General features: G+C 25.3%; 1 protein-coding gene and 2 long non-coding RNA genes across 3 annotated transcripts; all 3 read right to left on the minus strand.

The window, feature by feature from the left end:
• Positions 1-211: 211 nt before the first annotated feature.
• Positions 212-4,995, minus strand: LOC132919320 (uncharacterized). The gene is made up of 6 exons (XR_009660621.1): positions 4,943-4,995; positions 3,842-3,886; positions 3,136-3,162; positions 2,550-2,567; positions 2,294-2,344; positions 212-253 (listed from the first exon to the last, which is right to left on the minus strand). It is a non-coding gene; the product is annotated as an uncharacterized LOC132919320 (long non-coding RNA).
• A 9,186-nt stretch (positions 4,996-14,181) lies between these two features.
• On the minus strand, positions 14,182-17,938 carry LOC132922865 (uncharacterized). The gene is made up of 5 exons (XR_009661069.1): positions 17,829-17,938; positions 17,007-17,075; positions 16,601-16,669; positions 14,990-15,058; positions 14,182-14,523 (listed from the first exon to the last, which is right to left on the minus strand). It is a non-coding gene; the product is annotated as an uncharacterized LOC132922865 (long non-coding RNA).
• A 7-nt stretch (positions 17,939-17,945) lies between these two features.
• Positions 17,946-27,477, minus strand: LOC132918953 (uncharacterized). The gene is made up of 14 exons (XM_060980309.1): positions 27,447-27,477; positions 25,239-25,283; positions 24,637-24,684; positions 24,518-24,553; positions 24,039-24,080; positions 23,203-23,247; positions 22,957-23,001; positions 21,938-21,964; positions 21,688-21,732; positions 20,807-20,854; positions 20,129-20,161; positions 19,609-19,632; positions 18,935-18,943; positions 17,946-17,992 (listed from the first exon to the last, which is right to left on the minus strand). Exons 4-14 carry the CDS (start codon positions 24,525-24,527, stop codon positions 17,946-17,948), a joined length of 375 nt encoding a protein of 124 aa, XP_060836292.1. The 5' UTR covers positions 24,528-24,553; positions 24,637-24,684; positions 25,239-25,283; positions 27,447-27,477.
• Positions 27,478-27,696: the final 219 nt, after the last annotated feature.

Consider the following 27,696-nt stretch of genomic DNA (forward strand, 5'->3'; position numbering starts at 1 on the left):
GGTGGTCAACAAAAGGACTGCAACTGAATTAACAAATTTAATATGAGTAGCCGCTAACCGTTACGGAGAAGTTTTAAGTTCTGGAGACTGTAGGAAGTCAAGAGTGATGATAGTGAGAATATGGAAGAAAGATGAGGTATTGTAGTGATCAACAAGTAAAAATAATTACTCATTAAAAAAATATATTATTATTTTATATTATATTTAGTACCTGCATTAGATTTACACCACTTATCTGCGTTTTGTATTTTAGCTAAAACGATATGGGTATTAATAATTAGTATTTATAATTTTTATTCATTAATTACACACAGTTTTTCCAAAATTATACCGTTCAATAAGTAAAAACGCATGCATTTATCTTAAATAAAATCACATTATCGCTTAGAACTGCACACCAGTAACCATATTTAATCAAAATCACAAATTCATTAGCAATGGAATTAATTTAATAAAATAGCTGAAAACACTAGAATGAAGATGTATTCCAATTTAAGAATTATCTACCACAAAAATTATATTTAATTTTATTATATATTAAATTATTTTTTAATGGCGTAGAATGTGCGTTTAAGGATGGTAAGTATACGGTTTCGAACGACATCCGCTTGATTAGTATAATCTTAGGGTGCATCCGAATTCCGTCTCATATATAAAAATTGTATATTGTTATAAATAAAAAAGGGTGGGCAAGTGGATATTGCTCTGCTGTATAGTAGAGATGGAAAGTATAAGGTCACTATAATGGATGTGTTAAATTTGAAAGCGATGACAGGTATTATTGTATACGAAAAACGATTCTGAACGGAGATGATTTGTCAGTCTAGGATAATTAGTAGGGTATATTATACTATTACTAGGGCTCGGAAGTTGATGACCTTAAAAACATTTAAAAATGACCTAAACAAATGCAAATAAGACTAAAAATGTCAAAAATAATAAACACCAAAAAATGCAAAATAAGAATTATTTGTTCAGATTCACATGCTAATGAAACACATTTGTGACTAGGAGAGCGCATCGTCTAAAAAGTTCCAAAAAAAAATAATTGCAAAATGCATCAATTTCCGAGCCCTAATATTATTACCTAAATTTACCTAAATTGCAATTTATCGTTGTTTTACGGGATTTCGTAAAAAATTAAATTTCATACGCTCATAATTTTTTTTTCTGTATTGACATAAGAATTTTTTTTTTACAGTTATTTGAAGAAAAAGTTATGGCGAACCTTGTACTGGGTTTTTTAACCTTTGGTATAAATCACAAAAATGTTATGAATTTTCAACTTAGAAATTCTTGTAAATTTTCGGGATTTTGATATATTTTGTAAATATTCGAACTTTAAATGCTTATAAACAAAAATAAACATTTTTTGATTTTTTTTTACCGCGATAAGCACAACTTATAATAAACTTGTATTAAATTTTAAAGATTTTTTTGGTGTGCCAAATTTTTTTTATAAGCATTACCTAAGGTTTAAAAACCCAATACAAGGTTCTCCATACGTTTTCCTTCAAATAACTGTAAAAAAAAACCCCAGCGTTTTAATGTCGTTTTTATATAAACATTTTATGAGCGTAAATTTAAACGTAAAATAACAATATATTCTAAAACGATTTAAAATATTTGTTGTTATTCAAAAATTATAAGTCGAAGAAAATTAAAAATTTTCACCAGTAGTTGAGCAAAATAAATTACTTGTATAAAAAAAAAATATATTAAAATTTAAATATAGGTAATATATAATATTATATTCTAGACTGAAAAATCATCTTCGTTCAGAATTATTTTTTATGCACAATGATATCTGTCATTGCATTCAAATTTAACACATCCATTATAGTGACCTAATCTCAACCTCTAATATACAGCAGAGCGATACCCACTTTTTTATATTATATATATAAATCACATTTTTCATGCTCGTTTTTTATTTTTCCACAATTTTCTCAAAAGATAAATGTATTATTATTATAATTATTAAAATGTTTGTAACTATAATATGTATATCATACATGTTATTGTATATTCAATGTTTATGTTTTTATTCTAACTACTTTAAATAAAACTACAATGAAATTCGCTATAAGGTAAGAAATATTTCAAAATAAATAATATTCTATTTATTTTGATTGGCAAGGTTTGAATTTGCCAAGGACTAGCTGCAAAATAGATACTACTGTGAATCCAATCATTATCATGAAGCATTTGTTTTATGTGGTTAATTATAATAGGTACATATTAAATTTTAAATCCTTCAAATTTTTTTATGATACTTGTAATGCATACATACTTTTTTTTATTATTGAAATAATTGAATGTACGTAAAGTTGATCTTCAGTATCTAAAACAAATATATTTTATAAATAAATCTCTATAAATAGATATATAAATAAATGGATATTAATTTATCCAAAATTAATAAACTTTAAAGGAGAATGTGTAATGATTCCTAATATATTATTATTAGAATCATTTCAATGTTCCATAATATTTTCCATGAATCGTATGATACACACTGTCTTCATACTTAAATTTATAAAACTTACAATCATCTAAATCAGAGTCTAAAAAATTAATTATGTAAGTATTAATTAATATTAATATTTAATATACATATATTATTTATCAATCGAGTGGAAATTAATTTACATTAATATGCTTGTATGCTTATTATAAAAACTAAAGAATAAAAATATTTCAAATATAATTAATTTTCAATTCAATTTCAGTACATAAAAAGAATAATTTGAATTATTTTTGGGAGACGTGAAAGTCATACATGCCGATGGCATAAGTTTATCTGTTATACGTAGTTATTCCCATCTAAATCTTGTTCACTCAAAATTTCGTATATTATAGCACAGTTCTGTTGAAGTAAACCCTCATCGACTTAATATATCCCAGCTCTGTTTAGTTTAAAAAGCGTGTCCTCGACACTCTACTATATATACCTGATATACAATAGTTAATTCAATTTTTAAATTGTTATATAATAAGTATATACCTGCCTACAGTAAATCATTTATATTTGTCTAACGTATTACTCAGATTGTGTAAATTTAATGTTCCATAATCTTCCCTGTGACACCATGATAATCACACTCTTTTCACACATAAACTTAAAAAACTTACTATTTTTATCATCGTTTTCCTGAGAAACTATGAAAATAAAAAATAAATTATGTGTTAGTAAAAAAATATATCTATATTATTTATCTAAATAGAGTGGAAATTAATACGTATATAAATTATGGGGAGTGGGGTAGTAGTAAATAGTAGTATTTTTAAATATAACTGGGTAAAACAAAAATAAAAATGTTTTAAATTTGAATTTAATGATATATTATTGTATACGAAAAATATTTCTGAGCGTAACGGTCGAACAGTATAAATAAATATCATACAATTTACAGCTGATAGTTGTAGGTACAAAATACTTGTAGTTTATAAATTGAGATGATTTTGAATTTCAAAAGCTTATAAAAATAAATTGTTTCTAAATATTTTAAATATTACGTGTACTCATTTTTAAGCATTAAAATAAATAATTCAATAAATAATTTTTTTTATCGACATTTATAAAAAAATAATACTAGGGAAAATAGAAAATAACGAATACGTGAAGTCGGTTAGTTTATTGTTTCGTATGAAATAATATTTTGTTAATATACTATTTTTAAAACCACTTGTTTAACACCTGTTACGATATCTTCATAGCTTTAAGTACGTGTACACATATATATATATGCATATTCGATAACATATTAAAGTTACGAGCGCGAATTATCGCTGTATTTTATCGCTCCTGGTCTATACATAAATAATATAAAAAACTTACGATTAGCGTTATCGACTAAGGATTTTTCAAAGTAAATTCCTTCAACTAGAAAAAAAAAATAAAGGACGGGTTATCAAAAAGAATAAGTATAAATAAACTATTAATCGCTGAAATGATAATGCATTTATAACATTTATTCATCATGATAAGTATAAATGTATTAAAAATATTACCAATAGTTTATAGATTGATTTTTTAACAAAAAGGAAACAATTAAAACCACTGTCGAAATCTATGACATGCTACGTGCTCTTAAGTCCTATAGAATATAATATATTAATACTGCAGTGTAGACATGCATATTCCAATAAATAATAAGGATACGACGATATTAAATATAACTTATGGGTACACCTGATACATACCATATTCGTTATTAAACATCAAGTATAAATCAAAACCAATACAGGTTGTAACTTATAATTTTACACATTTCTAGCGATAATGCTAGGGTTGAGATACGTCCCGATTTGGCGGGACATTAACTGATTTTTAATATACTTGTCCCGCGTCCCACTTCAATTTTTAGACTATTTAGAGGGACGCGTATGTCACGATACCTAATCTATTTTTTTTAGCGTCACGATTCCCGATTTTTAATAAAGCTGGACGTCAATATCCCGCTTTTTTTACAATATTTTATTTCAAGAAACTGCGTATCTCGTTAGTTAAAAAAAAAAAAAACATTCCAACTCCAGATAATGCAACGCGTTAAGTACAATAAATTACGTAGTGGTATAATTCAGCAGCTACGCGTTATTATAGTCTACAAGATTTTTGGTATGGGATGTATGTCATCCAGACAACATAAGATAGTAGGATCATTTCACGTACGCATGAACCCGAGGACACATGAACTAGGAAAACACCACCGTGTGCATCACACGATGAACGGAAGGGATATGACCAGAATAGTGGAATAAGGACCTACATGAGGGAGCCCGATTAAATAATTTTATAATACATGCGAAGGTTAAACTATAAACCAGATATATATATTTTTTAATAAAAAAATACATTTTAAAAAATGTTAAATAATAAATATATTATTTTTAGTAAAAAAGTAGGTATATTCTTGATATTTAAATTAATCATACTTACAGGATTTTAATATTATACTTTCATAGTCATTATACGATTTGCATACTTATGTACTTGAAAACGAACATGGTAAAAAAAGAACAATTATAATTAATGACGTCATGTTTTTAAAATAACAATAAAGATAAAAGGTCTTTTTTTAGCTTATTTAAGTTGAAGAACTTTTAACACTATCAAATAATATTTAAAAAAAATATAGTTTTAGCAGAATAATTAAACTTATACTTTTTTAAAGTATTTCATTTTTTTTTATATATATCTCAGTTTAAAACAATTCAAAGTTTAGACAATCAAGCTAGTTAATTCAATTGATAGTACAACAATTATTATACTTTCACATTGTCATAAACATAATAATATTGTTTTAATAATAAATTAATAAATAAGAAAATAACTATCAAGTACACTTGGTTATTTGATTTAGTAATCAGAATATGAATTAAGACCTTGTGATATTTATGAATTGCTATTACAAATGTTAAAAATTCTAATATTACATTTTCTTGAAAACAATTTAATTTAAAAATGAATGTTTTTAAATGCCTTTAACTAATTGAAAAATACAAATTTGCAAAGGTGGGCAAGTTAATGAAAATAATTAACTCAAGTTAAGTTAAGTTAAGTGTTTACAAGATCGATAAGTTAAAAGTTAACAGTTAACAAATTATATATTTAACTCGATAAGTTAAAATTTAATACAAAGAAAAATACTAACATAACTCAGTATAAAAAAAGTTAATCTATTTTTTTTCATTAGTATGTAAGTCACATAAAGAGTGAATGTGTATAAAAAACAAATTTATTGAACTTTTATCATAATTTACACTGATATACCTTTTTACTTTTACTTTACGAATATTTATTAATTTAAATTATACAATTATGTTATCATGTAAAAGAACAGAATGTTTGTGTTATGATAGTATTGGATTATTTTTATTTTATACTAATATAGTAATATTTACGTATAAATGATAAATTTCAAAATGTCTTTAACTTGATAGATTTTTTTTAAATCAACTAAGAAAAGCTAAGTTTTATCAACTGTAAATTAAACTAGTTAAGTTCATAAGTTGATTAGAAAATAAACTAACTAGTTAATGCCCACCTTTGCAAATTTTAAGAAATCTTCTATGAATCTTTAAGGTTAAATTAGGTTTTTAATAATCATTTTCATAATTTAAAGGTTATTGAGTTTTTAATACTTACTCATATTAGAAAACAAATCGATAAAATTTGGTAAACCATTATCTTTTGCTAAACACAAAAAATCATTTAAAATTAAAAATTGTATTGTATGGATTCAATGCACAAAAAATTAAATTATTTCTTTATTTGTAACTTTTAATTAATTTTATAATATTATTAATAATAATTTATTATTTATTGTATTGTACTTGTTTTTTTAAATAGTTAGTTAACACAATAATAAATTTAAAAGTCGTAACATGTGTGATAATAATGTGCAGCAATCCATTAATAAGCAATGAAAAACCAATTGGAGATATCATTATGTTCTATAATAGCACATTTTAAATGTAACTCGTAAACATTAAATTGATGCAGTATTATAACAATATGTAATTCAAAGGTTTAAACAAATAAATGTACAAATCAAATAAGAAAATGAACTAAAAATTACTTACAAAAATAACCAGCATCGTGTAAATTACCTGTAAATAAATGTTGAAATTAAAATAACTGCGAGGTGTGAAGTATGGTGAATTTTTTCGGGATTAGTATTAGTTAGATACGTCGTGCAAATATGTATTCTGCATAATAATCCATATTTAAATTAAATAGTTAATACAAATATGAAAACTTACTTTGACAACCTGAAATAAAACAATTAATTAATAAGACGTGTTAATGATTATTATATAATAATAACATATATGTTAATACATTTTGAATGAAATTAATTAGTCGATAATAAAGAATACAGCTATAACAATACATTTCTTAATAATACTATCACGATTTCTCTATGAGAAATTAGTTTTCTGTACTCACGAAATTTCGATGACTAATATTTTATATTAGTATATTTAATTTTAGAGCAATAAAATATAAATCATTAAATTACCAGCATAAGCATCTCCGAAAACCATAATAAATGTTATAGTTATTATTATTAATTTAATTTTAAACGAATTCATATCGATTATTAATTTAACAATAGGATAATAAGAAAAATGAAAATGAACTCCAATGTACAAGTAACAGAAAATTATGGTTTACTGAGAGTTATATAAGTTTACTCTATACGTGTACATATTAGGTATTTTTGTACCGTTAGTCATTAAATCAAATAATTACAGCTGTTCATTCTTAGCTCTAAAATTGTGTAGTAGAAGTAGAACACACATGGTGTACTATAGCACTATGCGGAATATTCAATAGTTTATTTTGCAGTAAGTGGATAGCTAATGTTCAATGTATTATATTATGTATTATCATTTATTACTAATACTAGTATTTATCTACGTTATCGGTATCGTAGGTTTGTATAATTGCTCTCAATAAGTTTTACTTACTTTTTATGGTAAAAATACACAAGGATATTATATTCACTTTCCGGATGAAAACATACTGTGTACAATGGTCAATGACTAGTTTACACGGGACTTACATATTATTTATTATTTACTTTGCCCAAACATCTTAGACATTGTATAAAATATCCGGGCATTGTATTAAAATGACCGTTTATCCACTTGGACCGTAACATATACATTTTTAAGCTTTAATAAATTACCTCACTAATAAAAATATATTAGGATATACGTAAGTGTATATTATAGTATACACACCCATTGCGCAAGAAAAAAAACTCGGGGATATTCGCCCGATATTGCATAATATTATTATATTTACGTTCGACGATGTGTTTATAATTAGTTAATATAATACATTAAACTTCAATTATTCGATTAGCATTTACTACTTAGTAGTTTTTATTTTAACACTATTGGGCCATTAAATACTTAGCAATTTCTGAACGCTGAGGCAGTTCAAAATACTAGGTATAAAAAACTTATAAGTAATTTAACAAGTTCCTTTAAGAGGACGCAGTATCCGCATGACGTGTTGCCTCCATCTTACACACGTACGACGACATAGACAAAACGCGCAGTCTGAGTAGAACTCGCTCAATGTTGGTTTTAGAGTAAATATACCTATTATAAAATTAAAAGATTACAACATTTTGGAGGGAAATAAGATAAGTTTTTTTTTATTATTCCTAATATAACGGTCATTATATCGTTTAGAAATAGAAAATATTTCAAAATGTTTAAATAACCTTTAATTTTCAAAATTTTAATTTTTTAAAAAAATTTAACATCTTGCCCTCCAAAATATTTTCATATTTTAATTTGATAATAGGTATATTTACTCTAGAACCAAAATTGAGCGAATTCTACTCAGATTGCGTAAACATGTTTTGTTTATGATGTACAGTGCTTGAATTGCAGGGGTGGACGTGGGAGTCCGCCTTTTTTTAATTTTTTTTTTAGCATACCCCTTCTATTTATTTGAAACGGAACGCTGGAAACGCAACATTTGATGTAGTGAATTTGTAAATCATCAATTTTTTCTGATGCCAAATATACCTATAAATCTATAGCCATAATATTTGTATATTTGTATAGACTATAAAAAAAAATTGGTTAATAATAATAATGGGTAATTAATATAATCAATCGTTAGGCTGCGGTGACCACACACTAGACCTTTTTTCTATGCGACCACTGCGATCCTAGATATTGTGAACGTGACTATTCTCCACTTTTATTATAATAATATATAAAAGAAGAAGATGTCAAATCGATGAGTGTTTTTTCAACAAATTTTACACTAATTCGCGTTTAACATCGATTGGCCACAGTTGAGTTAATTGCTAATTTTCTATAGGAAATCTATAAAAAAAAAAATATTCATAACTATAGGTGTTTATAAATAATAAACTTAACTAAATGAACGTGAATATAAATATGTATTACTAAAAAAGGTCTTGTATAATAGACAATTATTATACGTTACAATTTTTTAAACACTACCAAAAAAAAAAAAAAAAAATTGACGTTTTCGCAATGTGTACAATGTTTCGAACAGATCCGTATGTCATTCAACGACGTCACAGCCACCGAATAATCGGATCAGAATCGAATCGCACGCGTTGTCAGATCATTACAGTGGCACACGAGACGGGCAGCTCAAACGAGAGCGATACACCCGTAACGCGGAACTCTGACGAGTCACTGGAACTGTGCCATCTGCTCACTAGATCCGACGTACGCGCGAATCGTCATTTCTGCGGAACGTAACCTGCCGTAGCTCTGCGCGTGTCGACAATGTCGATAACGCACAGGGAAACGGGGTTTTTACGAATATACGTTCTGTTTGGGAAACTTACTTGAACACTCACGAATAATGTATTCCTACAAATGACTGTTTATCGCGTGATACGGGAATACAAAAATAAATAAATAAAATACACAAATATTTAATACAGACGTGACGATCAGTGTTCCCGCAACCGGAATTCACCAAACACTGGCAGTCTTGCGCCCGAACTTTGCCAGACTTTTATAAGCCAAGGTCGAATTTTGTTTGTGCATACCAGAGCTTGAGCTAAGGAAATGTTAGAGCTACGAACTAGTTATGAATAAAATCACTATTTAATAATTTGAGTAAAAGCGATATAATGTGCAGGCAACATAAAATATGCTAAAAATCAAAAAATATAGACATCAGATGCCTTCCTTAATCGCGCAAGTCTGCCCGGGTGGGTCTTGCTACGACGGAGGAAAGACAGTGAATGTCAAATCTGGTCGTTACACAGGGCCTTTTATACCTAGTTCTTTAGCGATAACACAGGACCGGTATTGTGTTGTGTGACAGATAACAAGAAACCGTAGAAACCCCAATAGTACAATCGCCGATAAACGCGTAATTTAAATAAAAGTTATTATAAGAATAAAATAATTATAATAATAATAAAAATAGTAATATTAATAATAATAATAAGATTAGGAATAAGAATAATAAAAAAGAAAAGAAGAATCTAGAACCTTATCCGTGCATCCCCCCCCTCACAACGAACGGAAAAATCCCCCCTCGCGGACAAAAAATTAAAAGTTAAAATATTAAACAATTATTTATTATGTACAAACTTTTCACGGGATTTTAAGACTTCCCCAGTGTTTTTTCCAACCCGTTCTTTTCGTATTCGCGTAGTTTGCGTATTTGAAAGTCGCGCGTATATTTTATTATATTTCGGCGTTTGCGTTGGTAGCGGTTGCGATCGCGGTAACGAATACGACCGCCGACGACGACAGTCCCTCCGACGTTTTTCTTCGTTCTTTTTATTTTCGCGCATAGGATCGCGGACGCCGATCGATGTACGTGACATTTATTCTGTTTTTATTGCTGAAATGTACACGTATATAATATGATACGTTTGATTCGAAGCCCATTTGTCGATGTACAATACTGTTTTTTTTTTTTATTCAATAAATTGCATTATATATTTATATTATTTTAGTTGTTCTCGGTAGCTTAACTTTTACGTCATGCTTATATCTTCAGCCACGGGTTGTGGCGGTTGTGCTGTATACCATAAAAGCGTTTCTTGACGACGATTGTGTCGCACAATACTGTAATCATGTACATGGGTCATGGGTGTATTGGTGTATATGTTACGGGCAAAGTAAATAATTTGGGCGTTTTATACAATGCCCGGTCATTTTATACAATACTCAGGCGTTGTATATAATGGCCTTCGTATATTGGGCAATGTATATAATATAATATTTAAAAGAAAAGTATTGCCAAAATATAATGAATACTATATATACTATAAACTATAATATTTATTATATGCATAATAAGTTTTTTGTAGGTGTATTGATGAGTTATTATAATAACATGTTATTTATATTTCTAAATCGTAATTTAAATTATAATGTCATTGGATGGTGTGTAAATGTGTAATAAATAAATAAGTGTTTCTTTATTTTTAAAATATTTTTATATAATAAATTTAATGATTTTTGGGGATTATGGGTGGCTGAAGGTGATTTGGGGGGCTTTGCTCCGCATAGTAATGTAATATTGAATTGTGTGTGGAACGTTCGTTCATCCAACATCCACTGAGTCCCCCTTCTAGTTTTTTTCCAAATCAAACACTGATGATGTATGTTAGTAAGACAGAGACAACACGGTGGGCGCGATGTCTCGTTTTTAACACCTCGAAAACTGCAATCTTTATCTTTAAATATATTTATAAAAATCCTAGCAGATTTATTTCCCCGTTGCATACTACTTATATCCGAGATTATTATCAGTAGGCGAGTTCTTTCCTTCTAAACATAAAAGTCATAGCCTATTTTGCGTTCTAAAGTATCTTTTTAGACAAATTAATTGTGTCCCAGGTTTTAATATAGCATAAATTATATATTAAGACGATAATATATTATATTATTATCACAGAAAAGATTAATTATATGATTCCATTATTAACATTTGATGAAAATACTTTACACTAGAATACCCGTCTCGACTCCGCCTAAGATTTTAATTAATAATAAATAATTATTTATTAACTTTATCGGACTAAATTTATGCCTATATTCTTCTCGTGATGTCCTCTTTAATTTAAAAAAAAACTGCACGACGATTGAATTAGTAGTTTCGGAGTTTATCCCGAACATACAAACAAACGCTATCATTTTATATATTAGTATAGATTATCGAACACATTTAAATAAATAAAAAAATATGATGCATAGATTATGTAGATAGCATATTTTAAAAACTATTACTAATAAAATGTATTTTTAAAACATTTTCGTAAATAATATAAATTATAGGTTTATTGCCGAAATTAAAATTGAAAATTATATTTATTTTTAATCATACAAAATAAAAAGTGTAAACTAAAAAATGCTCAAAAATATATTTTATAAGCTTAAAAATGTAAAATATAACTGCATGGGAAATCACGATACAAAAACAATTATGAAACATTTAATTAAATTAATGTTATTTACAATTTGAGTGAAACGTTTTTCAAATATATTAAAGAATAAAGAGGCATTTTTTTTCCGATTTTTTATTTTCTTTATTTAATTAATCAATGTCTTAGTATTTTTCGCTCTTTTTTTGAAATATTTACGCTAAATATCAAGGATGGGCAACTGACGGCCCGCGTACCATTTTTAACTGACTCGGTGACCCGTGCTACATTTAAAATGACTTTATACAAAATATAAAGTTAGGATTTTTTTGTATTTTATTTAATTATATTTATAAAACCGACATAGTTTATATTGTAAAACGTATATATATATATGAATTATTATCTAATATTGAATTATAAAATAAATGTAAATTGTAAATTTTATTGACTTTTTTTTTTGTTTTTGATTTTTATATTCTCTGGCCGCTAGATCTCCATTTTCAAAAAATTGGCTCTCTATTAGCATTGAGCTTCCCATCTCTGCTATACATCAACACAGAAGTATTAATAGCTTTAACAGCTTAAATAGAATCAATTGATACTTTATATCAATCTGATTAAATCATAAAATATGATATATCTATCAATTCACATATCAGGTATTGATTAACATTCAATGTAATAAATAGGGCTTGGAAATGGTTTGACGACCATGTATTTACTGTGTATTTAATATTTTATTCCTAACTACACGCTATAATAATATTATCTTTTGTAAGTATCTATTAAGTGTGTGAATGTTAAAAATCTCTTATTGTTAACGGAATAGACATAATTTATAATTTACAATATTTAATGCAATTGATCAAATATATTATCGCTATTATCGCTCTCATTACATTAACTGGCATATAAATATATTTTAAAAACATAAATAAATCTCAAAATCAAAATAATTATGAAGAAATTAGACAATTCTAATGATTATTTTTATGATTTATAATCATAAGTTGTTTTTTTAATTTTGGACATGATTCTTGTGTAAAAGCGTATAGACAATATATTACTAATTTTAACGATATTGGATTTTAAGCTCACACTGAATTTATCTCTATTTTTTTTTATTTTGTTGCTCATAATACTCAGTATATTTAGTATTTATTCAGTTGAACTGATATTCAATAACAGATTTAAAAATACTTGTTAAGAACTTTTATTGATTACTACCTATATAATCTTTCTTTTCTAATGTAGACACATATTATATTTTAAAATAACTACTGAATAAAGTTTGAATAATTTGTCTCGCCATGTAATTCCGATAAAGGCTTGGGATCAAAATTATAGAAACTGGAATATGCCCGAAACCATTTTTTGATTTTCTTAGAAACCTAAACCGGAAATGATACCAATATTTTTATTGGTAGATAATTTTTTTCGGTTCCAATTTTATTCAGCAATTTTATACATTTTGAAAAAGATAATTAATTCATTAAATTTGGTTGACTTTTAAATGTATACGCCATGTATTTATAATTTTCTATTTCTATAATCGATAATAATTCCGGGAAACTATAAAATATAATTATAAATAACAATTATTGCTATTTGTCTGTCTGTTAGTCTAAATACTCTTAACTCTAAAACCTTTGTTATAATTGACATAATTATACATTTATACATTATTAATAGAAGATTTTTTTTTCTTTATTGGTTAAGCATTAACTACAAGGGTTATACAATGATTTTAGTAACTTATAATAGTAATTCAGAATTTTTTTTTTCATAATCCTAAGTAGGTATATTTATGTGCTTAAGACGATGGTGTGATTTAAAATGGAATATATCTTGTTGTTGCATACATATTATAAATTAAAATTTAGTAATAATTTAATGAGAAATCCTGGTGTATAAATCCTATGATTTTAGTTATCCCGATGTGGGAAAAATACTGTTATTGGAGTAACCCTGTGATTTGTAATCGTGATGAAAAGGAGGTCCCACTTTATGAGTAATCCTGTGAATAAAGTAATCCTAGTGAATTAGATATCCTATGATTAGTGTGATTAAGTTATCATGATGTATGAGAAATCTTTTTGTATATGAAACCCTGTGCTTTAAGTAATCCTGATATGCAGTAATAGTCTTATTGATTTATGATGAAAGAGAAAATAGTATTGCCAATTTAAAGATTTTATCCTAAAAAAAAAAAATAATAATAATAAATAATTAATAATTAATACCAATTAACAATGAATTTCAATAATTTCAATAATTTCAATAAAAAAAACTATTTGATTTATTAGTACACAATTATTGATTATTATATTATTTTATTAGTTTATTCTAATTCTTGAGTATTTTGAGTATTTTGAGTAAATTATTTTAAATTATTTAAATTATTTATACTCTAATTACATGATAATAGTATATGAAAAATTACAGAATTTTTGTAAAAACTAATATTAATAAATTTATTAACAATATTAATAACAAATAGTTTAAAAAAATCTGATTTTACAACTTATTTTTTAGATCTTAGTTAATTATTTTAAGTGATTTATGTATAATCTTTATTTCTTATAGTCTTTGCAAAACTCAGTTGTACTAGACATCGCTAAAAACAAAACAAAAAGTATGTTTAAGAATTATTATTAGCGTATTATGGATTAATACATATCTAAATTTATGAACTCAAAATAAATTAGATAAACAACTATTATATTAACCCTAATCAAGTAGATGTAAATTGCAATTGCATATACATGATATCATTATAATCTATGATTATTGTCTACATTTTCAGTGTTATATGTGGTGTATATTTAGGTCTATTGTACTGGGACTGTTATATACTGCAATATTTTAGTCATAATTATGAGTATAAATTGAAGTTCTTAAAAGAGTGAAATATTGGGAATTACTTAAAAGATGAAATATAATATGTAAATAAAGTAAATAGGTTATTAATAACGTATTGTTGATAATATTTTTAGAAAAAAAATTTAAGAAATTTTCTACATAATCAAATATTTTTTTATAAACCTATTCATTGTGTATAATTTATATATATACGTATATACCTTGTGTTTCATTCTTTAAATACATGTCATGTTCATCTAATAGCTTCACACAGTAGTCTTGTGCTATCTCTATTTTTTTTTTAAAAATAATTGTTTAGTTTGTATTTTGATTATGCGGTGTAAATATAGGACTATATACTATGAAACTTGACAATATAATTACTATTAATAAGAAAAAATAATATACGAGGTATATCCAGAAAGTAAGTGTACTGAGGCTCTCACGACCGTAGGGAATATTATTTTACATGTTCGCTACACTGCTGTATAGTTTTACTTTTGTTCTTTATAAAAAGACCATAACAAGTTCAGTACGTTGAAAATTGTTGTCACAAGAATTTTTCTCGTGAAAAATGTCGATCGAGTCTGCCGCCGAGTGCGAAATCCGCGCCGTCATTCATTACCTCTTTAGAACGCTATAAACTGGAGGGTGATAATTTTCTCAAGTCTATTGTTACTGCAGATGAAACTTGGGTTACACACTATACGCCTGTAACCAAGAGACAGTCCGAACATTAGTGTCACACCATAGTTCACCCTCAACCAAAATGTTCAAAACCAACATTTCAGTCAAAAAAATCATGGCATCAGTGTTTTGGGACCACAAAGGCGTCATATTGATTGAATATTTACCTCAGGGGTAAACCATCAAAGCAGCAAGGTATTGTGAAACCCTAAAAAAATTGAGGAGAGCTATTCAAAATAAAAGGAAGAGTCTGTTAACAAGAGGAGTCTGCCTGCTGCACGACAACGCCAGCGTACGGCCAATGTCGTGAAGCAATTTTTGGGCTCATTTGTATGGGATGTTTTGCCCTCCGTATTCCCCGACCGGGTGCCTTTTGTTGACAGATTACCATTTGTTCATTTCCCTGAAGAAGCACATAGGTGGAAAAAAATTTTCTACTGACGAGGATGTGAAGGGGTGGTCGAGAAGTGGACAAAGGAGGAGGTGGCGGCAGACTCGATCGACATTTTTCACGAGAAAAATTCTTGTGACCACAGTTTTCAACGTACTGAACTTGTTATGGTCTTTTTGTAAAGAAGATGAGTAAAGCTATACAGCAGTGTAGCGAACATAGTAAAAAAATATTCCCTGCGGTCGTGAGAGCCTCAGTACACTTACTTTCTGGATATGCTCGTACTTTTTTTAAAATAGTTTTTTTCAATATTGTAGCATAATATTGTGTTGTGGTGGGAAGGGTGGCATACAACCAATATCAAACAAATAAATACAGTGATATATATTACAATATACGTATTATTAAACAAGAATTATTTATATTTATATTTTTAAATTACAATTCAATTATTTATAAAGATACATGTATGTGAAAGATCAACAATACAAGGAAAATATTAAAAAATACTTTAATTATTAAATTATTAAATTATTTAAATTAATCGTTTTTCACCATTTCAACAACTAATTTTTCAATCGTTTGTCATACTATATTGTCTAATAAATGTGAATTAAGTAGGTAATGATCGAAATATATTGGGCACATTATTATATAATTATCTTAATTTATAGCATTACCTAAAGACTTTAGTAGCGTATCAGGTTAAATCATTTTAACCTCGATAAGACCTTCAGTATAAGAAAAAACTTACCTTCAGTATTATGAATTGCCTTAATTATATTTAAATAATATGCTCTTTTAGTGTAGTAATTGCTGAAATCTATAAATATAACTTATTGTTTATTATTATTATTCTCAAAGTATATTATTATATACATTATAATTAGTATATCAATACAATAATTTCAATATAAATATTTCAACATTTTATATACTTTTTATTTGTGTTTTATTTTTTTGACTTTAAGGTAAGAGCGTACATAGTAAGAGTATTACTTTGACTATAGTTCTAGGCGCAACATTTCTTAGATCCAAAATTCATAATTATAGAAATTGAACCAATGCAAATTATAAAAATTAAATATAATTTTAAATATGAACTTATAAAAATAAAAACTAATCTTTTAAAACTGATAAGAAAGCTTTAAATTATTTACCGATTAATGTATTACGTTGTTGAAATGCTACCTCGAGAATAACGTAATTTTGTTCACCAGTGTTACATTCTAAAAAAACCAACCAATTCATTTATTACATAAGTTAATTATAGTTTAATATAACAAATTTAGAAATTGGTTCACAAAATACTTTATTCATTCAGTAATCATCTAAATCAACAATTATTCTCTTCAAAAAGTTCAAAATAGTGAAATTTTCATCAGGAATTACGATGTAACGTCATTTGGTCAGGAACAACATTATAAATCACTAAAATTACACTATTCTATTAATTATTTTATCCAAACACACATTGCACTGATTTTAAGAATTGATTAACTCCATATATTGGCTATAGTTCAAAGGTTAAATAAATTTATATTTTTAATAACTTTCAACATGTAATTTTTATAGGTCAACATTAATATCTTATGCTTAAGGATAAATTGAATATCCATTAAAATAAGTTTAATATTAGTGATTATGAATCGTTTTTTGTATACAATTGCATTCAAATTTAACACATCCATTCTAGTGACATACTCTTCTATACAGCAGAGCGATCCCCACTTGCCAACCCTTTTTTTTAATAATTGAAATTAAGTTTTTATTCTCAAATCTTTTCATCAATATTAAATCAAAAATAATAATTGTAAATCCATATTATACCACATTAATCAGTGACAACTCAAAAATAACATCAAATAGGACTTTTTGCCATAGTAAGTTGTATTATAAGGAAAACAATAACTATAAATATTATAATTACGGTTAATGGTTAAAAGTGTTTATTAAAATAATAATGAATTTATAATGTTTACCAACGTATCCAGATTTTTCAAGAGCATCTGTTAAGATAATATTATGTATTATAAATACAATATTATTATTTACTTTACGTACTCATTAAATTATATTTGGAGGAGAGACTTAAGTATTCAGTTGCAAAAAGCTTGCATCCAATGCTTTTGTACTCCTCGTATGTCTTACCACGATACAATATTTTACATTTTTAAAGAACTTTTTATCACGTTAATGATCTAACTGTACAGAACATAAAGAAAATACTCTACGACACTAAAACTTATACCCGTATTTTTTTAGCTACCGTCCACTAACGTATTGAACCAATTACGTACTATAATAATAGGTAACGCATAATAAAGTTTGGGATCAAAGAAGAATTTGTACAAAATTAAATTTAAAAAAAACATATATAAAAACTATTTTTCATTTTAAGTTTTAAGAACTGTACAAAAAAAATCTTAAGTTCAATTCAGTTGGCATAACTTGAACTAATTAAAATTTCAACAAAATACAAAAAAAATTGTCGTTCACCAATAGATTCATCACAAATAGTTCTGTATCAATATTTCAAATTACTCAGATAATGGATTGAACAATTATTTTTATATGCGTTTAATGTTTGAATCCCAATAATTTCAAAGCATTTATTGATTATAGTAATAATAATATTTTTTCTTTAAAGTAGAAAAGTGTAGGAATCTTTGATTTAAGAGAGATTCAGATAAAATATGTTGTCCATATCTAACAAAAACGTATCCGTAGCATAAAAAATCTATAAATATCGTAGTAAACTTGTTAATTTAGTAGATTTTACTCAGACTTTTTAAGTATCAATTAAATATAAATGACAATTTGATATCACTTTAATTTTAACATGTAATATACATATCTAATTTTTTATTTTAATTATTTTGGGGATAAACCTTCGTAAGCCAGGGGGGACCTCTATGTTATTTCCACCTATGAACATATTATTATGTATTATTAAAATATGTATCTATAATTTTTGGAAGTATTTAATAATAAAATAATTATTTTAATTAGTTAATTTATAAAAAAAATTGTTAAGTTTATTTCATCTAAAATATAGAATTGTATAATATTAAATGTGTAATCATACCTAGACATCCTAGAATAAAAATAAAATTCAGTATATTAGTATAAAAGTTAAATGAAGTACCTAATTATAAATCTAACCTTTTTCAAGAATAAAAAAATTAACGTAAACAAATTTATTTCTAAATAAATGCAATATTTTGTAATTGAATTTGTTTCTTATGAAGTTTGGTTATTAATAACTATATTGATTTAAATTCAAAAAATATTGTCAATTAAATTACTTTCTATTCAAACATTTCGCAATCTTCTTGAGGAATTAAGGAAGGGAATATTTTAATATAACCAAATTCCGCTAAATTTTAATTATAACTATAAACAAAATAGTATTACAAAAATTAAATTGTTTAAGTTAAATAATCGAAACCCCATTTAGTATTTATTTAATGTGTGTCCAATTATAAGCATTATAAATATAGTAAATTGGTATTTATTTAATTATTCAAATAAATTGTTTTTACTTAATACTTTATGTTATTAGTTTATTACAATGAAGAACTTTGTAATCTATGATTTTAATAGTATACTAATGTTCCCTTATTATTGATATACATTTTTAGTTTGTATAACTCAATAAACAAAATAAATTTAAAGGTATGTATTCAAATATTCCTAGCAAATTACAAAAATAAAAAAATTTAATTTTCTCTCAATATTTAAAATAACAGTATTACCTACCTACTGCATAATGGTTATTACGACCTGGAATAAAAAGCAATACAGATATTATTTATACAATATAATAATACTATTTACTTAGGCTAAGTTATTTCATAACATGTGTTCTATTTGAAAATTGTAACAATATAACTACTTCTGTAGCATTAAAAGTACCTACTTGTACTGAAAGTTAAATTAATCAAAAATAAATTTAAATTCTCATCTTTGGACATTTTATTATCAGAAATAACGAAATAAACTGAACATCGGAAAAATGGCCGAGTAAAAAACGTCCCTAACGAATAAAATTTAAATAATAATCGATAGTATTAATAATTATAGCAATAGTAATCCAATACAGTCGGAGTTATTAAATTTGATATAATTTAAGATGTAATGTAAATTATTATTACATCTATCGACTATTTTTAGCACACATAGGTACATACATAGGTTGTATAAGTACATTTAATTCCAAGCACTGTTTATAATTTATTAGGTAGGTATGCAATTACTAATTAACAAGATATATTCTTACACCAGGCAACCGTTCCTTCAAGTCCATCGATCACTGAAACATAGAGAAATATTGTTGTTATTTGATGAGAATATAACATTTATTTAATTGTATAATACATTTCATAACATTGTAAGTTAAATTAATTTTTTAGTATAAATCACGACTATTAGTACATAGAACGTTCAACGTATATGAATTACAGTTGTATTATTATTTCTGTATTATTGTTATTACACTTATCGTCTGTATGCCGCTAAAATTTTAAGCTACCGTCACAATTTCCCTTCATTTCTATCTTGATTTATTTTTCTCTATTTTATAGTTCTATTATTTAAAAGCTCATCAAGTTCGTCGTTATGATAACTATGATAAATGAGTCGTGTCCCGTTTCGCCACAGTTTCATTTGGCCGCAAAATGTATACTATTTTGCCGCCGGACCATTTCGTCGCATAATTCTTAAATTATTTGCAATATGTATCTATTTATATATCTATCTATATTATAACAAATACCTTTACCTCGTTGGTTCAAGAGTTTCTCAATAACCATACTAATCAGATTTAATTCCGGTTTTCAATAATGGATAGCGTTTAAGAAGATGTTTGGTTTACGTGTAATTTTTTACGGGAAACACCTTTCGAAATAACCGTGCCATGTTAATAATATTAATGTTATTCTTTTTGAAGTTCACTTACATTTAGAAGCCTCTACATCAAGATAATTTTTATATGCTTCTATAAAATCTGTAAAAATGATTATAGACAAATTAGGTATTTTGTATGAACACGCAAAATAGAAACCATTTAGATCCGGTAATCAGTTCCGTATTTCCTATGTTTTATAATATATATAGAATAGACTCTATATATTATTTTGAAAATGTTTCTATTAATATTAGTCGTTTGGGGAATAAATAAATGTATATTCAGTAGTTATATTAGCTTTTTTTTTCCTGTATTAAACGATATTAACATTTGTATCTCCCATATTTTTCTTACAAAATCATCCACAAATTCCTTAGAAAACACAGTGATATATCACCAAGTATAAATAGTAGGTAAAACAGATTTGTAAGTGATCCTATAATCTATGTTCTATATTTTATCGTAAAAATGCTCAAAAAAAAAAAAAAAAATCATGATTTATACACATAAATATGAGATACGAGTTTAAAAATATTTTTACTTAAATCTTTTTATTCTATTTTTCTGAAAATTGAAAACTTTAAAGAATATAAAACATATTCAAGATCATAGTACATAATATACTATTACATCATTAAATTCATTTTCAATTCATTTTTTTTTGTTTTCATTGGGGTTTCTTAAGTTATTCTCTTATAAAATAAATAGATAAATTGAAATAAAAAGATAAATTGTACATTGTATTTAAAACATATTTTATGGAATAATTTCCATCGAATTTAGCAAATAATGGACTAATTTCTATTAGATTTAACAAAATATACATTTCACATGACTTATTGTTGAACTAAACAAAAATTAGACATCAATAAATATTCTTGTAGCCATCTGAAGAATGGATTCAATAATTTTAAATAAGTTATTACACTTACATGATTGTTTTATAGAGAAGTTATAATTATCTAATCCATTTTCATCTATGAAAAAAAATGTTTTTGTTTTACAATCTAGACAATAATTTAATACACTCATACGTTTTAGATAACTAATATAGGTAATTGATTTCTGTAATATCCATGTACTAGTTTCATATTTATAATCAACAATTTTATCATTTTTAATTTTAATATAGAAAAATATTATTAACCTATATAAAATTATCGTCATTCATAAGTTACTTACAAGTGAACCCATCAGCTTTTAATATAGCTATTAGGACAAATAATACATATTTTAGTACTTAAAGAGTAAATAATAAATACAATTAATCAAAATAAAAATGTAACAGTCATTGAGTACCTATACTATTTAAAATTTTTTGATATTGAGTTATAAGACGTTAGCAGCTTGCCAGCCTTTTATTGATAATTTTAGTGGTGCAAAGTACTTACTCTATTAATATTATAATTTTTGGTTAGGAATCATATTTTAATCGAGTTATTTTTTGGTGTCCTTGTCTTAATTAAAGTTAACAATATATTTATATTACATATTGGTCAATACAATTACACCTTTTGCCTACTATTTTTTTTTTTTTTGATAAGAGACGATTTCAACGTCAATATGTAAAAGATATTTTAAAATTTTTATTTTATTCATCCACAATACATCATGTAATTCAAATCATACTACTATCAACAAATAACGAATAATAAATTCCTACGTTCCTACGGATTAAAATTTTACAAATGAAATATAACTATGTTCTATTAGTAGATATTCCAATATTAAAATTTGATCAGTTTCTAATATAACAAATTATAATACATTTAGGTGATATAATCGTTTATCGATATTATGTGTTATATTCCAACATTATTGTAATATTATTATGTTTGATTTTATATATTTTAATTGATAAATTCAATTTTCAAAGAACAGATTGCTCTAATCATAGTTAATATAAATAAAATAAATATTAGTAGATTTACTAATGTAGGTACTTATACGAAATATCTTACCAGTGCACACTTAAGAATATTAAAAAAAATTTGTATTATTATTTATTTTATATTTATAAATTATCACACTGAATATCAAATGTAACTGGTTAAATAGTTTTAATATAATTTACTAACATATTATACATATAATATATAAGCAATTACAATAATATGTCTAAAAAGAAAAATAATAAATACTTAAAACAATATCAATATTATTGGTTATATACGTTATAGTAATTTCTATTCCTTCCTTACCTTCAAACACGTGACTTAAGAATACTGCCTCACGATCCTTTAATCCTTTAAATCATAATATTTCTATACAAAATATAAAATTTTACGCGCAGAATGTTATTTTATAAGAATTTTTAATCCAGAAAATTAATTTTAAACACTGCGTCGTCGCTTCTTTGAATTCATAATAAATAATTTGCAATTTTTGAAAGGTATTAATTAATTGTAATGAATTTGAATCAAAATTTATTTATGATAAACTTTTACTTTCTACTTTTTCTCTTAGTTCCTTTGAATAACCTAGCATTTCACCTAGACAAAATTTAATAATTATTTTTACATCATTATAGAACATTTATTAGTTACACACCGTTTTACCTGATATTTTAATGATTAAAATCTTATTTCTATGTACTCATTTATAAATGATTATTTTAATACGTTTCGTATTATTAGTGTTTTAGAATGTCAATGAAAGATATGATATCTTTCGACTTTATAATTTGTGTGTTTAAAGTACTTATATAAATTTAGGCAATTATGATACATATAGGTATCAACTAAATTGGTTAAAATTGGAAATTGTTCTAAGTATACTTTGAATATTTATTTATTTATTAGCGGACACAAGTCCAATTTTTAAAATTTATGTGATAAGATACGATTGTCATTAATAGTATTTTAAGATTAATACCTAAAATTAATATAATATTATAATTTGATAACAATGGTTACTGATAGTATTTTAAAATCTAAAACGAATATTAAAAGTAGAAGAAAGATCTATATACCTACATATATACATTTATATGTACACAAATAAAATTTTTATCGCAAATCAATCAATATGATATAGGTATAGTGATTTAAGACCAATTATTTTATCTCAAAATAACTAAAATGCTTTGGCTTTTAAAATAATAACATATCAAAATATTATAAACAATCCTTGATTTTTAACGCCATTAAATAAAATTTATGTAAAAAGTACATATCATTCTCTTCAGAAGATTTTAAGGTTTAAACATGTAAAAAATATAATATAGGTATTTGAAAAATATTGACACAAAATACATAGCGTATTAATATACAAAAATACATACCTTTGTGAATTTCACACCATTCAGTTGAGTTTAGTATCTTGACTAAAATTAAAAATTAGTAAGAATTACATAAGAAATGGTAATCTTATTAAATATTACTCTCAAGTAGCAAAATCTTATTTTTTTAACACAACTTAATTCTTTTTATTATTTATAAAAATTTATTGCGAAATACCCTCTTCCATATTTTTTAAAAACAAATTAAAACAGTTGGTATATTTTTGGTATAATATATTTCTATAAAAACAATGCATCATATTTTTTATAGGAGACAATAAATTCAAAATATATAGTTAATGTAATTTATCGTATGTATAGTAGTCTACTAATCATCAACAGTAGGTATTACTCTATGCTTTGAATTTTTTGAATTTATAACTTGATTACTTGTAAGAAATACAGTACAGTTTCGCGAAAATAAGGTCAATATCGAGATAATTAGTATAATATGATAATAATGCTAAAAAATTTTACTTTACCAGTCTCCATATTCGATGCGTTTTCTGCATTGTCAACTTCAATAATAATAGTATTAGTCACCAAATTAAATATTCTCATAAGCTTTTACTTGATACTCATTAATAATTATAGTACATACGTTTTTCATGCGCTTCGGAAAGATATTTAGTATAATGTAATGATAATGCTGAAAAAAATTAAATTTTCAATTCCTATATGTTATCTAAAACCAATTTTAAGTCACAAAATCAGCAATCTGTTATACTGTTATTGTATACAACGTAAATAACCTTTCAATAAGAAATACATACAGAGTAATACACTTTTATTAGACCTTATTTACAAATTAGAAATATGCCTAACCTATACTTCTGAAGACCTTATGTATCATTAATTTATACTGTTTTACAACAATTAAGTACTTAAATTTCTTAAAGCTAAGTAAATTAATTAATAAAAAGTATGAATTGTATGCTATAAGGAAGTTTTTATTTTTAAAATTCATATAATGCTCGTTAAAAATAGGTGATGGTTGGATAGTCAGGTTGGTATTTTAAAATAGGCAATATTTACTAATTAGTACTGACCATCACAAGATTTTATAGTATATTGTACTAATAAATAATATAATTGTAAAGTAATCATATAACATACATTAACATACAATTAATTTTTGTATTATTGATAACATATCCGTAAAGAAGAATTGTTTTCTTAAAATTAAAATATGATAATACTCACAAGGTTCTTTCTTGGAAAATGCATAGTTGAATATTCCTAACTCATCTGAAAAATAATTATAGGTAGGTATGCTTTAAATTCAATTGAATTACACTTATTTTAGTTGAATTGTACTCGGGTTAAAAAACAGGTAATGTTAAAACTATAAGTAAACTCAAGTAAAAACTAGTTAATGGACAAACTGCACTGTTATTCAAAAATATGTTTTGACAAAACATTAGTTTTCCTTTCCACAAACAGGTTTAGAACTGATGATGATATTAGTCAGTGCATAGTAAAAACATTTATTTTTATATGATATAGTATTATATAGCTGTCCCTATGAACTTCGTTGCCTATACAGGCCGTACAAAATGTATTTGTATTAAATTCGGTTACCTTACGCTCTTATATTACGTAATAAGTTTGGATAATTCATATTTTTGATTTTCTGCTTTACTTTATAGATGATATTTCCGATGTATCAACGTAAGTAACATAGATCTCCGGATCGGAGTTTTCCCTGCAAATTGTGACTATTTAAAAGCAGCATTTATTAGTCAAAGTTCATTAAGCTAAGTTTTTTTAGAGATGAATATGAATTGCTGCGGCATTTTGTATAGAACAACAAAAAAATGGATGCCGTCAAACTAACGCATCGGTCCGTTTTCCTCAGTATTGATTAACAAATATTATAAATTACCATCCTTTATAGCCTCACTCAGAAATAATTTAACATTCTAGTGGTAAAAGAAATTTCAAAATCTGTGCAATAGCTTCAAACGATTACTTCCTACAAACAAACTCACAAACTTGCCTCTTTATAGTATTATAGTATGCATAGATTGATATAAGTTATAATTGTGTCAATATACATAAATTTGTTATAATTATTTAAAAATGTTACACTGTAGTAAGCAATTTAGCAAAATTATTATCCAGTATAATATATCCATTAATATAATATTTAAATTTGTAAATTAATAGTGATTTCAATGTCATAAAAATGTTTAGTAAAATTTGATAGTTTTTTGTATTAGATTTATTCGTTATTACTTAATAATTGTGTTTATTAATAAAAATAAATTTTCTAGATAAATAACATGGTTTTTTTGTAGTAATATATTAATTCACATTGAAAAGTAACCCTTGAAAGAAATTTCAAAATCGGTGTAATAGTTTCAACGATTACTTCCTACAAACAAACCCTAACCTAACAAACTTGCTGCTTTATAGTAGTATAGTACTCATGGATAGATAAAGATTATAATTGCGTCAATACATACATCAATTTATTATAATTATTTAAAATTATTACACTGTAGTAAGCAATTAAGCAAAATTATTATCCAGTGTAATATATCCATTAATATAGTATTTACATTTGTAATTTGTAATTGTATTTTTACTTAATAGTGATACAGTGTCATTAAAACATGTTGGTAAAATTAGATAGTTTTTTTATTCACAGTATACCTTTTATAGAATAGTTTTTTGTATTTGATTTATATCGTTCCTACTTAATAATTGTGTTAATTATATAAAAATATATTTTCGAGGTAAATGACGTGGTTCTTTGTAGTAATATATTAATTGACATAGAAAAGTAACTGTATAATTGTTATTTAGATGTAATTTAAACAGAAGACCACATTGGATAAAACACCGATGATCACCGTTTATTTTTATAATTTCAGTACATTTTTAAGTTAAGTCTTGGTTCATTTATAATTTTATTTCTAAATAATACAAGTTTACACAGCGACAAAAATCATTTATTATTTATAGTGCTAACTTTACATGGTAAATATGGTATTAATTTGAAATTAAATTATTAATGTAAACCCCTAACGATATATTGATATGAAACCTGATTAGATTTAGAGTATGGCAATATAAACTAAATGGCATTTATATACCAATATACTGCTATTAAATACGGCGTGACGTTCATAAGTAATATTAATAATACACTTATTAATTTATGTTTTGAACATTTCTGTTAAATCCCATCCTTCAACGAATGCTGCAGTTTGACCATCACTCGTTTTTAATCAAAGTACAATTCAATTAGTTAATATAAGTAATAAACAAAAAGTGTAAAAAAATATAAAAGAAAATTCAATAGAATTTATGAAATTAAAAGACACTTTTTAAACCACATACCTAATATTCTTACATATTATATAAATATATAGATCGAGTTTTTAATAAGAATTAACTACTTACAAACATATCCTCTTTCTTTTAGATCATCTATAAAGACAATATATATTAAATATATTTAAAAGTACAATTAATATACGAAATAAAGATTGACATGAACTTATTAGGACAGCAGATAAAAAAAATGATTTAAAATCAAATTTCGTAATTTTTGTAATGAAGATATTTGAATCATATTAAATTGACAGATTATTTATTAGAACAATATAAAATATCATGACATACTAACTAGATTTATAAAATTAATAGTTTC

Source organism: Rhopalosiphum padi, chromosome 2 (genome assembly GCF_020882245.1).
Source record: "Rhopalosiphum padi isolate XX-2018 chromosome 2, ASM2088224v1, whole genome shotgun sequence".
Taxonomy (NCBI): Eukaryota; Metazoa; Arthropoda; class Insecta; order Hemiptera; family Aphididae; genus Rhopalosiphum; species Rhopalosiphum padi.